The sequence below is a fragment of the Cydia fagiglandana genome, chromosome 5 (genome assembly GCF_963556715.1).
Source record: "Cydia fagiglandana chromosome 5, ilCydFagi1.1, whole genome shotgun sequence".
Classification (NCBI taxonomy): Eukaryota; Metazoa; Arthropoda; class Insecta; order Lepidoptera; family Tortricidae; genus Cydia; species Cydia fagiglandana.
In genome coordinates, this window is record NC_085936.1 from 17,478,726 (window position 1) to 17,497,257 (window position 18,532).

An 18,532-nucleotide genomic window follows, 5' to 3' on the forward strand; every position below is an offset into this window, starting at 1 on the left:
GCACGCTTTCGCAGACTACTACATTATTAACTAGTTGATAATATATCTTTATTTTTCAAAGTCGGATTTAGATTAAATTAATTGAAATATCAAGAGTAATGTAAAACCGCACGCTTTGTCGTATAGTTTGCTAAACTTTACCAAGGTCGCGTTTCGATTTTGGTCAACAACTCTTCTAGAATGATCGACGAGTCGACGACACCGGAAGTAAATAGATAATCGATGATGAGTTCCTTTACGTAATTTTCGATAAGTGGAGAGTATAATTACAAATGCAATGTTGCTTACAAACTTATCTGAAAAAAATAATAAGATTTTTATTTATTTATTTACATTGTTTTAATATGATGTATTAATCAATTTAATTTTTATAGAAATGTATTCCTTTCTTTTAGTCTTTCCTCTTTCATTCAAGATTTTTCTTAGTTTTAGTTTTTGTCAAAAATAAATAGAACGAGTTAAAATAGTGTAAACGTCTAATATTCTGCACGTCAATTCCAGCAGGTGCGTGGGCGCCCGCTGTCGGCGATAAAAATAAACAGAGAGGTGCGCCAGTTCTCTGCAGTAACTGATAATATAACATTAATTGTGTAAAATGATAAGACTTCATATCAATAATATTGCCTCTTTGGCTATAAAAGATCAGCAGCCCATTTCACAAACTGCTTTCCAAGATCTGTATCAGCCATGCATAAATAAAAATATCAGATAGGTACATAAGATATTGCTCTGAGTTTAATATCACTGTTTGCAGTGCATATCGCTTTAAATAATACGATGCAAGTAAGGTCAAAATAAAATAAAATTACTCGGAGTAATTAACAATGGAGCCGCCATTAACAGGCGTTCCCCTCTGTCGAAAATAGGCGGCCAATGGTCAACCACATGTCAACCATATGTATGGACTGACGTTTATCTGACATGACGTACCTATACATCTGATGTGCCCCTCCCCCGCAAAAAACGGCAGACTATTTTGTACCGAAAATTTTAGACATGGCGTCTCCGTTGGTTATATCCTCTAAGTAAAATTAAGATCAATTTGTAAAGCTCGAACGACCCCCCTAAGTCGCCTAAGATGACGCTGATAGCCTTTTAAAGAACAGCCCTGTCAACTGTGACTGGTAGTTGTTCGGACAAGCTGGTATTAAAAATGCATAACTTAAAGTCAATGACTTATAAAGTCATATTTGTCAAATACTTATTGTAACACAGACAACACAGTTTGTTTCTTATTTCAGGAATCTAACAATATTTTGAGACATTGCTAACATTCAAAGCCGCTACAAAATCATCTGATGACATAGATCAATTAAGTTATTCATAACTCATAAATAAATAAACTTGACGACGTGCCCTCGCAATAATTAAGTGGACTTTTAGAGGCTCTTTTATTATTTGCTTAAAACCTTTTGTACAAATCTTACCTCACCTTGACCCCTTTATGAATATTTAATACTTAACTACAAATAAATAGGAATCCTGAGAACCAGCTCACGAAGCAAACATGTCACAGTTAGATTCGCAAATATTTAAGATGCCTGATTGTTTTGTAAATAATATTGTCATTTTGCCATGTAATTGTAAACGAACCAGCAATTACTATAATTTTATCTTTACTATACAGTACATTACAATACAAGTGAGAATAAGAAATTGGCACATGTATCTTACAAGGTTTTACAGATACATAAAGCACTTTAAATCTTCGACATAGTAACGTAATGTGCTAATTATCGCACTAGTGTGTTAAAATAGCACCATAGTACCCTAAAATGGGGTGAGTTGGGTGAAATTTGACTTTCAAACCTCGATAAAATTTTATTTTTACATGTGAAAACTGAATGGTGTATATAATAAGTGGTCCGGACGTTTGTATTTTATTTTGGGTAGTTCCATTTCATAACTTTGACGATAAAGAGGAAAACCCACCTCACCCCGTAGTGCCTCGTATTTGGGGTGAGAGGGTTTTTCATACAAAGGTGATTTTGGAAGATTGTTGGATCGATTTTTTTTATTATTCGTATTACTATAGCCCCATTTTAAATTGAAATACATTATTTTTGTAGCAGTAGCCTTAAAATCCCTTCTCACCCCCTCTCAAACCTTCTCTCCCCATTCATAACCCAACTCTCCCCGCGAAACCTACTCACCCCGTTTTACGGTACTCTAAAAATTATCAAATAGAACGGTTGAATAAATGAATAAACATAACGGGTGCGTGTCGTTTGGATCCATTCGTTTGAACGAGAGGTACAGGTTTTGGTCACGCGAATGCGGTGAGCGCGAATGAGTATGTTTAGTCAGCAGTCCGTGCACGCAGTCATGCCTGTTATCAATTTAGCCAGGACGAATTCTATGGCTGATTTCGGTACAAATTTCGATTTAGCTTGAAAAGAAGTATTTGTGTATCTGAGGGCCTAGCCAAAGGAATCTTACATTGACAAACTGTAAAAAAAGAAAACAATGGTATATATGGGATGACAGATGCCACAAAAAGTCAAATGACCATTTCCATATATTATTTAAGTTCCGATTGGCGTATCTATCAACGATTGGTATCTTGGCTAGGTTTATCCTTCTGTCGAATTTCTTAACTGACGCTCGTGAAATGTTATGAGCGAGTTTTCATGATTTTTTGCACTGTATAGAACGTTCGCGATCAGGATAAACGATAGACGTAGATTAGACCGGTATTTATAACAACCACCTGGGTACAGTGGGTACCTACACATTCATCTTTTACATACAGGCGCATTTTTAAATATAATGTGAAGAATATTGTCACGGGTAAAGGTCAATAGACAAGAAAAGAGACAACAGTACGAGAATGATGGGTCCTCGAGATGGCGCACGGGCTCATTAGTTGGCGTGAATAATGGACGCCACGGGAATACACGTTACGACTTATTACGTCGTTTCCTTTCCTTGATGCATACAATTTTTAAAACTTTTTGCTTAGTTTTTTAAGTATTTTAATAGCGGCTACCAGCGATATCAATTACATGGATTTATGTGTGATACATAAGAAGAAAACACTACACAATTTTAAATGGATAAATAAAAAAACAGTCAAGCGACTGTTTATTTTACTGCAACTATTAAAATAAGTACCTAACTTGTTGAAATAATTAGAAAATTGAACACTAGCCACACAAATACTCGTTTAGTTTTAAGTTTTAATATTGCCACCAAGAGATGGCGCCTCCGTCTATGCCGTAGATAGCGAACTTGTATTCTTGTATGTGCATCGGTCATAAGTTAAATAAATCGTTTCAAGTGAATTTATCTTGTTTCTCTGGAACCAAAGCCCATAATCCAAGTGGTTATGGGCCCAGGAAACTCTGAAAATAGAAATACCGAAGAAAACTACAAAGAAAAGTTCAAAAAAGTGTTGTTCATTGTCGGCGACATAACCTCAAAATGGACCCCACGCGCCCAATGAATTTGGAGAAATTTGATGGAAATAACTTTAGACAATGGAGATTTCAAGTCAAATGTGCATTAAAGGCGAAGGGAATCGACATTTCAACTCCAAAACCAACTACAGAAGCCAAGGAGTTGAAGGAGTGGTTAAAAAATGACGGCATGGCCATGTATATAATTACGTCTTCGATGGACTTCAAGCAAATTACACTAATAGAAAACTGTGAAACTGCTTCAGAAATTATGTCAAAACTTGAATCAATTTATGAGCAAAAGAGTGAACTTTGCAAAATGTTAATCCACGAGAAGTTTTATCAGTATAAAATGTCACCGGGTGATAGTGTGGCACAACACATTTCGAAAGTGGAGACCTTAGCAAAACAATTAAAAGAAAGCGGCGAAACTGTTAGCGATATGGCAATAATCACTAAAATACTTGGGACATTGCCTCTTAAATATAGATCGCTGCGTCAAGCCTGGATGTCATTATCTTCTGATAAACAAACTCTTAATAACTTAACGGCTCGCCTATTAGATGAAGAAGCAAGCTTGGCATCTGTAGAAGAACAAGAGACAGCTCTTCTAGTAGCTGGGAAGACCTGGAAGAATCAACCTAAACAGAATCGAGATGTACCATTACAGAATCAGCCACAAGCTTCTGGAAGTAGTACAAACCAAAATAGAAACACAAAACATCGTTTTGAATGTTATAACTGTGGAAAGCGGGGTCATTTCTCAAAAGAGTGTCGCTTTCCAAGAAAATCCAAGAATGGGAAATCACAGAAAGATGCTACAGACATGTTAGCATTTAATATAGAAGACAGCTCTTTTCATGCTGAAGAAAACACTTGGATCTTGGACAGTGGATCATCTGCTCACATTAGTTATAGGAAGGACTACTTCTCTGAACTTTATGAGTGCGACCAGAAAAAATTGACTTTAGGGAACAAACAAACTGTTGATGTGTGCGGTATCGGCAAAGTGTTAATAAAAAGACTTGTCAATGGACAGTGGGAGAATAGTGAACTACAAGGTGTGCTGTATGTACCAAGTTTACATAGAAACTTATTTTCTGAGGGTGTGATAGTAAGAAAATCTTACACTATCATAAAGAAACACGCGAGTGCTTTAATTTACAAAGACAATCAAGTAGTTATGACAGCTAAAATCACAGAAAATAATTTGTATGTGTTAGATATAAAAACAGTGGTTCCAGAGACTTGTAATTTAGTGCTAAAAGACCAAAATGACATTAAAAAGTGGCATGAACGCTTAGGTCATATTAATTTAAAAGAAATTAAAACAATGTGTGCAAATAGTGTTGTAGAAGGTTTAAAAATAAAAGACAGTGAAAAAACTGACTTTGTTTGTGAGGCATGTGCAATGTGCATATGGGAAACAATGCAAGTTTCCATTTCACAAATCTGCAAGAGGAGAACTACAGCCTGGTGATTTAGTATACAGTGATGTATGTGGACCCATGAGCCACACTTCAGTCCAAGGAATGAGATACTTTGTGTTATTCAAAGATGCAGCTACAAGTTACAGGCATGTATATTTTATTAAAAACAAAAGTGATGTCATAGAAATGTTCCAGAAATATAATAATATTGTGAAAAATAAATACATGCACAGTGTTAGATATTTGCATACTGATAATGGTGGAGAGTATGTAAATAAAGTTTTTCAAGATTATATGGACAAAGAGGGGATAATTCATGAGCGCACTGCCCCCTACACATCTCAACAGAATGGTCGGGCCGAACGTGAGCTACGTACAATTGTTCAAGCTGCTCGTTCTATGCTGTATGCAAGGGATGTGCCACTATACCTGTGGGCAGAAGCTGTTAACTGTGCAGTGTACATATTAAACAGAACATCCTCTAGCCAGACTCCAATGAAGACACCATTTGAGCTGTGGAATGGCACCAAACCTCAGCTAGGCCATGTGAAGGTATTTGGTAGTGTCGGCTATGTCCATATTCCGGATCAGTTGAGAACGAAGCTGGAAAAGAAGAGTGAGAAAATGATACTAGTTGGTTATGACAACACTAACTACAGAATGTATGACATGAATACAAAGACAGTGAAAGTATCAAGAAATGTCATCTTTGACGAGAATCAGGTACCGGAAATAAAAAAAAATGTTGTTGTAATGTGTCTTGAGGATGATAGTGAAGAAAAGAACTATGAGGAGACTGAGGAAGTGATGGATGACGCACTGGTGGGAGCCTCTACATCAGGATCGGACAGCATACTAAGTTGTAACAGTGATGATTCACCATATGAGCAGTCTGAAGAAATAAAAATTATGCCACGTAGGGATATATTTCTGAGACCACGAAATAACAGAAACTTGGAAGCCAATCTCGTCGAGCTGTCATTGCCTCAAACATATGCTGAAGCCTTGCAGAGCCCCCAAAGAAAAGAATGGTCAGAAGCCATTAAAGAAGAATTGTTGGCCCACAAGGAAAATAATACATGGAGTCCAGTTGAAAGGTCTGGTCAACGAACCCTTACTACTAAATGGGTCTTTGCTATAAAGAAAACTGAAAATGATCAGACACGTTATAAGGCTCGGTTGTGTGCTCGGGGATTTAACCAGATCAAGGATGTTGACTATCAAGAAATATTCTCTCCGACAACAAGGTATGACTCTATTAGGATACTTCTGTCTATTGCAGCAAAATATAAATTAGAAATTCAGCAATTTGATGTAAAAACTGCTTTCCTTAACGGGTACCTTGATGAAGATATTTTTATAGAAATTCCAGACGGTGTTCCATTAAATAAGAATTTTGTGTTAAAATTAAATAAATCTCTGTATGGTCTGAAGCAGGCCTCTCGTTGCTGGAACAAAAGGTTTACCCATTTCTTAACTAAATATGGATTTATACAATCGCAGGCAGACAATTGTATATATATAGGAGTTTTTAATGACACTAAAGTGTTTCTAATCATCTATGTTGATGATGCTCTTGTAATTTCCTCCAATAAAAAGATTATTCAAGAAATAATAAACTATTTAAAACAAGCTTTCAAAATAAAAGAATTAAATTTGAAATATTTTGTTGGCATGGAAATTGAAAGAACTGATGACTATATATGTATTCATCAAAAAGAGTATATAAGGCAAATAATTGATAAGTTTTGTATGAGTTCTGCAAATCCGGCTAGTACCCCTGCAGATGTTAATGTAATTATAACTAAAAATATAGATGAAAATACTGTGGATTTTCCGTATAGGGAAGCTATAGGCTCCTTATTGTTTTTGTGTTCAGTCTCGAGGCCTGACATTTCATATACTGTGAATGTACTGAGCAGGTATGTAAATAATCCGAGTCAACAGCATGTAAACGCTGTTAAACGCATAATTAGATACCTAATTAATAATCAGGACTTATGTATAAAATATAGAGAAAGTAATGATCTTGTTGGTTTTTCAGATTCTGATTTTGCAAGTGACGTAGACACACGCAAGTCAACTACGGGATATATTTTTAAAATGAATAATGGTCCAATCACATGGTCCAGTCAGAAACAAAAGACCATTGCTCTCTCCACGACCGAGGCAGAATTTGTCTCGGCTTGTGAAGCTGCAAAGGAAATTCTGTGGCTAAAGCTTCTTTTGTCAGAATTAGGTGAACAATTTGATCATGTTGTACTATATGTTGATAATCAGCTTATTAATAATCCTGTTTATCATAAGAGAACAAAACATATAGATGTCAAATATAACTTTATAAGGGAAAAGGTAGAGTTGGGCCTGATTAAAATTAATTATATACCAAGTAAAAGTCAATTAGCAGATATTTTAACAAAAGCTTTGCCCACTCAAGCTTTTACCTATCTAAGAGATCAAATTTTGTTTAGTTAAGTTTTGTGAACCTGTTAGTGTGTTGAACTAAGCCAGACTGAGATGTATTGTTAATTGATGTATGTAGTTTTTTTTTTGGTAAATGCCCTATTCTGCTTTGGTTTAAAGGGTCCAATTGTTATTTTATAGTGTTAAATTTTAGTGGGAGTGTTGAAATAATTAGAAAATTGAACACTAGCCACACAAATACTCGTTTAGTTTTAAGTTTTAATATTGCCACCAAGAGATGGCGCCTCCGTCTATGCCGTAGATAGCGAACTTGTATTCTTGTATGTGCATCGGTCATAAGTTAAATAAATCGTTTCAAGTGAATTTATCTTGTTTCTCTGGAACCAAAGCCCATAATCCAAGTTAACTTTCTTATGCGCGGTTCAAATGCACCCAATCGGTGAATAATAATTGTATTTGCAACAGGCACTACAAATCCATGGCCGGAAGCTATTCCAATAACCGGGTAACCTCGGGTATCCCTCGGCTATCATCGGGTAACTCCTCTCTAACCAACGACTGATTGACATGACGTAAACAAGCTCAGAACTCTCAATTTTTGAAACGCTCTAAAAATATATGCCGGACACGTTCCCGAATTTAAACGTAAATTATAGGCTTATCTCATATTCAGAAGGTTTATTAAATCCCAGTTCACATATCACGTAGATACATACGTAATTGCTCAAATTGGACCTTTTTGTTTGAGGACAATAAATGCATTATTAATTTTAACCGGATCTAAATTACCTGTACAGGAGAAGCTTAAATAAAAAATATTCAGTGGACAAAATTTCACACCAAAAGTATTATTCGGAGTGATCAAGCCCGGGTTTCCGGTTCGATTTCCGGCTTGTTATTCTCATGAATAATGCTACAAATACATAAAAGGAAATGTATAAAGGAAATTCGCCAACGGACAGGGTCCCACAGTAATTATGATGAGCATGCTTCTTTTGTGCTCACATGTAGAACTGTCACAGAAGTAAGTATTGTATTTTATTAACGCATTAAAATTAATGGTTTCAAACACCGAAATGTTGGTATTATTTTCGTGATAATGATAATATATATGTATTGTTCAAATTTTGTGATCACGTCAGTAGTATATCAGTGTAGTAGTGTATAGTAGTATGATCAAATAGGGCAAGTATAAATATTGCATACCGATTTGTACCCATTCCTTACTCTAATTGCTATAAATACCATAAGAGAATTTGTGTACCTCTACGGGATGCTTATATTTTACAGTAAAGTTACGCCCTTTAGGAATTCACTTAAATAAAGAAAAAGTTTCAAAAAAATGCTGTATAAAACTTACGATGCAACCAACAAAATATGGCGAATAATTTTATCGTAACTACCTACCTACTAACTAACTAACTACAGTGATTACAATTTGGATTTTAGTACAACAGCTAATAAAGATTTTCTTTTTTACAGTACCTATGTTTATAATATTTAAATATTTTAAGAATAGGCACTTATAAAAAAAAATCTTTGCAGAATATTCATCGCGTAGCACGACACGATGACTTCGTTAAAAGTTTGCTGCTAGATTTTTATAAAATTTTCCGGTTCCAGTTAGCAAGTCAATTACTAGTTTGTCCTTGTAACAGTTTCATAAATAATATTTTATAATGCAATTAAAGCAAACCGAAACCATGTAAACAACTGAATTAAATTTGTGATGGATGATGATTATCGATATCATGATTACCTAAATTTTTGGTTATTAACAATTTGAACAGAAGTAATATTTACCGGATACTTACATTGGCGTATAAATGTTTTTATATATGCACAATTTAATAATCAGTCACTTTTATATTGTCAACCTGCAAACAATTAAATTAGATTGAACTAATTGAGCGACTAAATTAAATTAGTCACGTCCGATTTGTACCCAAATTAGTAGTTAAGCCTTCGGGTTCCGAATTCGTTTAACACTTATGAATATTCAAGCCGTAGATTTGGGCTTTAGGGTTTGAGCAAATGTTGTAGTGGTCACTGGCCGCAAAAACTTTAGGTTTAGCTTAGTTTGCATCTAGTGCCTTAGAGTTAGACCAAGAAGTCTGCAACGATTTTGATAGCAAACGCAGTGCAAGTGTTATTTATACGTCATAATTTCATAGAAGTTTGACGTTTAAAATAACACTTGCACTGCTGGTGCCATCAAATTCGTTGCAGACGTTGTGGTTTTGGTTTAACTCATTATAATTATCTATCAAGGTCGGGTCATAGAAATGACCATTCGATGGGCTACCCGGTATTGTTGAAAAGGGTTTTAACTATAATAAAGTCGATGATAAGCAAATTGTTCCCTTATAAATGTTATAATTGTATAATCAGCAGCATAAGTAGCTAAGTGGCCCAAAGGGGTTCAAAGTGATTTTGCGATCCGCTTAACTTCAGCTGCTGACTCTTATGGTTATAGTTATCAAACTACATCGGACCTAATAGTTATAAAATCTCGTCCACAGGATGAATTTAAATCATTTATTAGGTAATTCTCCGCCTAGTCGTAGAATAGTGTTTTTTAATGAATCTTTAAGCGAACTAGCCGGCAAGCATCCAAGGTCTTGTTCTAATTTCTGAAAATTTGTAAGTATTCACTCCGTCTATTTAATTCTCCACTAATTAAAAAAATATTGATACGGAGAAAAGGACGGAGCCTTAGAAAAATAAGTCGGTGTAACAAAGTTTGAAGAAATTATTATATATCTTGAAGTGCCATTGACAAGTCTAATTTCCAAAGGCAGTGGTTTCTTGAAGGTGACTTGAAATTGCCTTAGTTTTGACACCTCATTACCTGGCTGCCTCCCGTGGGGATACATTGAAATGTAATAATCTAGTTTGAAAATAGTAAAAATTATTATTTATACCCAGAGGTATACGAAAGTTTTAATCGAATTGTACCTACTTATAAATCTTAGGGGAAAACAAAATCAGAAAAAAAAATGACGAAGCACTATGTATCGGGTTTTGTTTTACATTAATAATTTTCGTCATAAAAATTTTGATAAAATTAAACTTAAATGAATAAAAGTTATTATTTATTTATGTTACGATGTCCGAATAAACTAACCCATATGGGAAAATACCGATGACAGGGTCGAGTGGAGAAAACGAGGGGAGGCCTTTGCCCAGCAGTGGGACACCAAGTTAGACAAAAAAAACCGGCCAAGTGCGAGTCGGACTCGCGTTCCAAGGGTTCCGTATATTACACAATTTTTAACAATGTATTTTTTATGTGAAACGTGTGTGAAATCTCTTTAAAAAATCCGTAGGGGTCGGATCAAAAAACTGTAATTAAGTCCGACTCACGCTTGACTGTACATTTCTAATAAGTTTTCCTGTCATCTATAGGTCTACTCCTGTAATGAAGCGTCATAAATCCCAACTTAATCCCAATTCGGGCTTGTCCGTTTGCGAGTGTGAGCTCGCATAATCGCTGACATATTTGGACAACCGTCATATTTGACCGTGTTTGAACAACTTTGATCGCTCAACTGCGATATTTGATTTAATATGTTATGTAAGCCTAAATTTATTCGTTTCCCATTAGAATTGTTAGCTTAGAATTATTAGAATTTTCAACTAAGACCAATATAATAGGCTTATATTGGTCTTAGTTGAAAATTCTAATAATTCAAAAGGCTGGGATTTTTTTTATTATTAGAACATGACATTTACAAACCGAATATCAGGAATGGAATTTGTTAATGTGTTTGTGCTGCCACAATATTGCAAACTGTCCACACGTCGATGTTGAACTTTTGATTATTATTTTAATTTCATTAGGGGTCACTGACCTGCCCCAGTAAATTGAGGTAGTGTGCGTGAGCTGCGTTTGTGTGTGAATTGGGGTAATTTGACAGAATCTGAAAATTTACCTCTATGCCCTCTTAAGGATGTCTCTCAAATTATCTGTTTTTTCCACAACTCTATTTCTAGCATCGATTTTTACAAAAGTAAGAAACCAATTTGTATAATGGGCATTGCGGCTGAAGCCGAATACAGCGAATCTCTATAATTTAGTTAACGCCGATTAAGATTGATGCTACAAATTCTATAATGTATAAAATTGTGCAGCACTCCTCCATTTGAGTATTAAACTTTTTATGCTCAATCAAAAAGTCCTCATTTGATGAGTGAGGGCCTTCGACTACGGCGTAGCAGCTGCTACGAGGTTCGTAGCTTGTGCAAGCGCAAGTATGGACTGCTCATACAATACGAGTATATAATGCACAGGGCCGCCGACAGTCATGCTGAGGCACTTGGGCACATAAGAATTTGGGACCCTTTTGGAAAGGAAAGAAAGCGAATTAAACTAACATTTTTATTTATTTTATTTATTTTTATTTTATTTATTAGGAAAACTTACAACTTAAGTAACAAGTTAGGTAATAACATAGAAACAGTAAGCCAATTACAAGTTTTCACAGGTAGAAACTGTATAAAGTATATAGCGTGCGAACTTACAAATTTAGTAAATAATACTTACTTACAATTATATTTTGCTTATCATGCTTGACAGGGAGAATAGATTTACACAGTGAACGAGAAGAACAAAAGAGAAATAGTAATAATTAAAAAAAACATAGAAATAGGTACATAAGTGTTAACAGTGGGAGAAGTCTTGGCTCATTAGTTTGCGTATAGAACTAAAGCTATCACAGAACAGATCGATGAAATCATGATGTTTGCAAAGCTGATTGAAAGACCTAGAAGCTCTTAGAAGAAAGGAGTTTTTCCTGTATTTACTACGAACAAAGGGAATATTGAACGTTTTTTTTGGTGCGACAAGATATGCGTGAGGGGACTGAGAGCATCAATTTCGCTAATAGATCAGGACAGTCTACATAGTTCTGAGCAATTTTCATAATATAAATTACGTCAGATATGTTTTCTACTATGATCTTCTATTTATTATGGGTAATCAAATATACAATTACTGTCTGTCCTTGGGGGCCTCCTGAGTATTGGGGCCCCGGACACGGGCCCCGCGTGTGCCCTTGGTAAAGACGGTACTGATTATGCAACGTGATTGTTGAACTTTAGAACAAGTGCAATTTGCTATAGCTTTATGAACTAGCGCTTACTTTTTTGTGTAACTTTCCAGAAGATTTAGAAAATACAATCCAAAACTATAAAGGATTCAATACTATATAATGTTAAGTTTGTTGTTAAATTATTATGAAATGCATTAAAAATTATAAGAAATTATACCAATACAATTTACATAGCGTAAAACATTTTTATGAATTTAATAGGTTTAGTTTGGCAACCACACTACAAAAAAGTTAGACTTACAACATTATTGCGCTTATGGATTCTAGTACCCGATTATGTGTTGAATTAGAGTTAGGTAATAACTGTAGTTTAAATTTTAAAACTCTAATAACTCTATGACAATCTTACACCACTCTTTCTTCGCTCTCATCTTCAAGAGCTATTTAGTATGTAACAAGAAATCTGTGACGTATTTCATTCGAAAGTGGTGTGTCTGCTAGTGTTCTATCTGTGCCTTTATTCGCCAAGTTCCAGAGGCCAGGCGACGCTGCGCATCTTTCGCCGAGATTATTATTTTCTGTTTTGCATATTCAATCAATTGGCTTTCTTCGTCTAACTTTCAGTCAATCAGTATAACAGTTCTTGAAGTCTTGGTTTAAGACAATTTAAATTAGGTGAACTGTGAACTACTAACTTAGAAGCATTAAAAACTTTTTATTAGGTACTCTCTGCCCAAGTCGAACTTTAAGACACGTTAATAGATCTAGAAACGATATGGATTAGAATGTGTCGGTGTCAAAAGTGACGTTTTTGTTTGAGGAAATGTCACATTTGACACTGATAAGATAAAGATAAAGATAAAAAATAGTTTATTCAAGTAGGCATATTACAATGCGCTTATGAACGTCAAATAAACCTTTACCGGCTCCAACCGTACACCTCTGCCTCTGCCTACTGACATATCTAATCCATATATTATCGTTTCTAGATATATTTGAGATCTATTAATTGAAGTTTCTTAAAGTTCGGGCCGTTTCATACTTTTAACCAAACTACAACTATGTTCTCGTTATTTGCATATTTTGCCTTTAGTGTCTCTCACTACGCTCTATATTTTGTGAGCTACAACTACATAGTGGTAACAATCTTGGGATTAGTTGCCAAGCGGACCCTAGGCTCCTACGAGACGTGGCAAAAAGCCGGATAAAGGCCAGGAAAACGATGATGATGATGATGCAATTACACACTCATTACATTACCGTAAATCGGAGGCACACTTCTAGAAACAAACTACTTAATATAATCATTACTTATTTGTTAGGTAAGTATGATTGCTGAAGTAATAATTTATTTACATTTACAAAATTATATAATAATATCCAAAAATAGTCTGTCAATCGCTCCTGGAGTAGGCATTACAAAGGTCAGCTCCAAACTTCGTAAGTCTCAAAGGATTTTAGCTTTATTACCAAAATTGATAACAGAATTCTATAATTTCATTCTCAACAAAAGGAAGGTAACGTAAATACTTCGTCCGAAACTCTCACCTCAAGAGCCTTCTGTTTGACGCACGAAGTTCACAAATTTGTCGAAGTTTGCGGTTGAAGAAATGTTTGCGTGATTGTTTGATTTGCGTAGAACGATTTGTACCACGCCCGCTAATATGCTTTCAAATTGCTCAGTGGGTTTATTCAGTTAACATATTCACTTCAAGATATTTTCCATAAATTAAGAGACTGTACTACTGAATTACATTTGAATATTATCTAACGACATTGTACAGTTTTTCTGCAAAATAGGGAGTATAATACTTTGATCTATGAAATATTACTTAAAATAAATTGTTATTTTATATATCCTTTATCTTTCTGGTACCTTGTTGTACATTTTGCTGCATTTGTCACCCTCTTTTCACTCTCTCCTCTCATCTACTCAAAGGTTAACTGGAAGAGATCCCTCAAAGGGATAAGTTCGCCTTTGTACTTCTTGTTAATTGTATGTTATTTTTAATATGTCTTTTTGTACAATAAAGAGTTTACTACTACTACTACTATTTTAACTGGTCCATACTGGTTTTCCCTACATATAGTGACTATTGAAATCCGACAATGAGTTGTTAAGTATGTAGTGTGTTTAAATTACTTAATTGTCTTTGTTTCATTTCAGATTACCTCCCGCACCCTTCTCTGTCAGGTGAGTGTGACATAATACCCAAATTATACTTATTACGCCCCCTTACATTTCATTCGTACGTAACATGTAAATTCGTACGTAAGTGTGACAGGGAGGCGACACTTAGTACGTAGTTCGCGGTAGGCCCTCTGTTTAGTGCTTCGTAGATAAAGTATGTATGTCGGCAGCCGATCGGGCAGATCGTAATGTTACTGTGTAATGTTTTGACGATAGTCACATTAAACCAATATATGTATAGGCAGGATAGGTTCGTTAGGTTGCTTCAGATGCCCGAAGGGCAAACTGCCCAGAAGTAGGAGCGTAGCGGGGCTCCGTCGACTCAGGGAACGAGTAAAAGATTTTCACGTTTCACGATATGCCTAGGAATTTCACGAAATGCCTGATCTTACGATCGGCCGCCGACATGTATATTCTCAATCTCAGCGCACTTCTATACGTTATATAATGCTAATGCAATCAGTGTCCGTTTCAAAGACGATTATGTAAAGTCACTTATCTAGTTAATTAAACGCGTATCTGCAATCACGGCTGCATACATGCTTCTTAGAGCCGCAATAACGTGGCGGACTATAGGCTGATTCGGAGAGTAATTTTATATTTATTATATTGATGCACGTGAGATGAGCTAGGTCAATATATTTATTATATCTATATCTAAATAAAATAGAAATATAAATTATTTATTGTCCTACCACAGGGTAAAAATAACAGGTAATGACAGGTTGGTAAGAAAAAATCGTGGTTTCAAAAAATATTTAAAATAAAATATGACTCACGTTAGACCAGGTAGTGTCCGGGCCGGAGCTTCCGGCGCTTACTTTTCTATGACATGACAGGCGATCACGTGATGCTTTCCATAGAAAACCATGCCCTGGAAGCTCCGGCCCGGACACGGTCCGGTCTAACGTGAGTCATCTTATAGTGATATACAATTAGACATTGATTGTCTTATCTAATAATAATAAATGATACAGTAGCGGCAAATAAACATATCATGTCACAAAAAATTGACAGCGGTCGGAGAATGCCGCTCGTTGTACCGTGATATTTATACAATATTCTAGCGATGGGGTGATATTACACCTGCCCAATTTCTTTGTCCAATGTCATTGCATCTCACTCTCTCATTAAACAAAATGTGAGACCCCAAACACATTGGACCAAGAATTTGTATAGGTGGAATACCACCCTTAGCAACGTCAGAGTTTGTTGCAGAAAAATATAGAAAGAAAAACACAGATAACCTACCCACTCCAACTCGGTCAACACCACGTCTCATACTGCATATAAAATTATTAAACTGCATAAAAGATGAAAAATGCGAAATGCTCCCGTTCGATTTAGCGACGGAAATGGAAACCGCTCTTTTGCCAACACTCGATATATTTCTATTAGGATTGGCAGCAGTGAAAACTGTCTCAATCCACCAGTAACTGGGCAGTATCAGACATCTTTTAATATAAGTAAACTGTTTTTTACTTACAGATAAACAATTTGTATCGATGTACGTATAAAATTTTGTATGTTTAAATCTGCTAATAAATGCAAAGAATATTAGATACAAAACGCCAAAATATTTCTTCTTTTAAACTGAATTAAGATTGCGTGATAAGATTGAGTGTGCTTACAAAGTATTGCTAGTATAATTTGTAAATTATACGTATAATAATAATAACTCCCACATTCATATGGTTGTTTACTGTCAATAACATTTCAATGCTCCGGAGACAAAATATTCGAGTATGTTTGTTGTTTGGTTAACCCTAATATTGCGAGATCCTTTCCCAAAAAAATATTTATAATAGTTCAACGGGTACCTAGATAGAAGGACGAGATATTAAGAGATTTGTAATGTGTTGTTTGGTAGCAACAAGTAGGTTATCATAATAAATATTGATAAGTAGGTACTTTTGTGATCTGATCACTGTTCGATTGTATTCTGGACATCAGCCCAAATAACTAAATATAAACCATAACAAAAAACATTATGTTATGATTCCGATAACAATTGTAAAAAAGTTTTAACCCAATTTATTTAAATAGCCTAGATAGGTACTTACACATAATTGTAAGACACTTAGGCACCGACCTTATTCTGTAAGCTCTTATCTAACGTACCTTGAGCAAGCAAGTCGCTAATAGCGAGTACTTCACTCCTCTTCACTCTCTTTCTGCGCCATTGTGTTCCGAGTACTCATGTCATTCATGAGCTGTCGTTATTCGGGTTTATTTAGGTACTTAGCTCTACTCTGGAATATAAATTAGCTATTCGGGATCTTTAATTATTTAAGAAATATTATTGAAACACAGTAAGCGGTGGCGACCGAGTGGATCTAACGTCCGACTTTTAACCCGGAGGTCGTGGGTTCAAATCCTGGCTCGTAATAATGAGTTTTTCGGAACCTAAATATGTACGGAATATCATTTGATATTTATCACTAGCTTTTCGGGGAAGGCAAACATTGTGAGGAAACCTGCATACATCCGAAAGAAATTCAAAGGTGTATGTGACGTCCCCAACCAGCATTAGGCCAGCGTGGGGACTACAGCCTAAACCCTCTCGTGCTTGAGAGGAGGCCTATGCCCAGCAGTGGGACGTGTATTATATTAAATTATTTATTTATTATTTTGAAACACATTCGGATGACGGGAGATTTAAGAGGAGTTTGTGAGACAAATATTGCGCATTTTTTTACATGACTGAAAAAATGAAGACTCCACGTATCTCCGCATTACATCCTAAAACGTTTGACAGATTAGGTATGATAAATTTATCTGCGGGATGGACACACTTAAGCTAAGCACTTGATATATATAAGGATGATAAATGATAATTATACCGGGTGTGGCCTGTAACATGAGCAAATAATTAAAACATAGATTGTACTCCTCAAACGGTGACACTTTTATTCAACAATTTTTAAAAATTATGAAGTATTTAGACTCCCTATTTGTCATATAAAATAAATATTATCTTCAATGGAGCCATCGTCACGCCATTATCATTGTGATTGACGTTGCTTGTCACGCCTTAAACATAACAATATTCGCAATACATTGCGTCTTAGAATAAACTTTAAAGTGTATATAAAATCAAACCACATGTAATTTTTAAAAGTCGCTAAACAAATGTTGGTCAATATGAGGAGTACAGCCTACGGTTTAATTTTTTGCTCATATTACAGGCCACACCTGGTATAAGCACTGTTTATTATTTCATTTTCTTAATTTTACTTTGTTGCAAAGACTTTCTTATTGTCCGAGTTGTTTTGTTTAATAAGATTGTTTTCTTTTTATTCAAATTCTATTACAGAATTGGTAATTTGTCTAGTACGGAGTACCAGGAATCGAAAGCTACCCAAATAATGTCCTTCAAGGTGGAGTGTACAAATTCTTCAAGCAAACACTCTAAATTCGATTTCTACGAATCCTAGCACGTAGTTGAAGCACCCTGGGAATCGGGCCAAATAATGCACAGACCTTGAACATCTTCTTACTGAAATTTTGAAACCTTGGAGATGAGGATAGGATATTTAAATATTGTGCCTATTAAAATCGGTAAATGAGAGACAAAATGTGCCATTACATTTATGTAATAGGTAATATTTTGTCTCACATTTGCCTATTAATCGATTTGTTATAAATAAAAATGCCCAAATCTAAAACTCTTCTAATTTTTTTATTATTTAATAATGTAGCTTTATTCAGCGACTATGTACGCCAAGTTTCAACAAGATCTGTTCCAGGTGTTCTACACAAGTTTGGTTCTTGGGTACCTATTCTATTTTATTTTTTCGTTACACCGGTGATTGACTTTTTTTTTTAAACAGGCCTTACTAGCCGCAATGGGCTAGCGGCAGTGGCTATAATTGTTGTTGCAAGCGAGCTAGTCGGATCTGCATGTTTTAACTAGTTTTTTGGCTAGAATCTTTACTGGAACCTACGCATGAATTTTTGCCTCACTCGTGCTGCCAATAGGAACTTTTTGCTGGGAAGCGTCTCCTTTTACAATAAAAATGTCTATCCAGTAGT

General features: G+C 35.3%; 1 protein-coding gene across 1 annotated transcript in view; it reads left to right on the forward strand.

Annotated features, from left to right (window-relative positions):
- LOC134664596 (short neuropeptide F) overlaps positions 1 to 18,532 on the forward strand; it is a 105,689-nt gene that overhangs the window by 38,680 nt on the left and 48,477 nt on the right. The window contains exon 2 of the mRNA XM_063521326.1: positions 14,474 to 14,500. Within this exon, the coding sequence (XP_063377396.1) occupies positions 14,474 to 14,500 (27 nt within the window). The remainder of the gene's footprint in view (positions 1 to 14,473; positions 14,501 to 18,532) is intronic.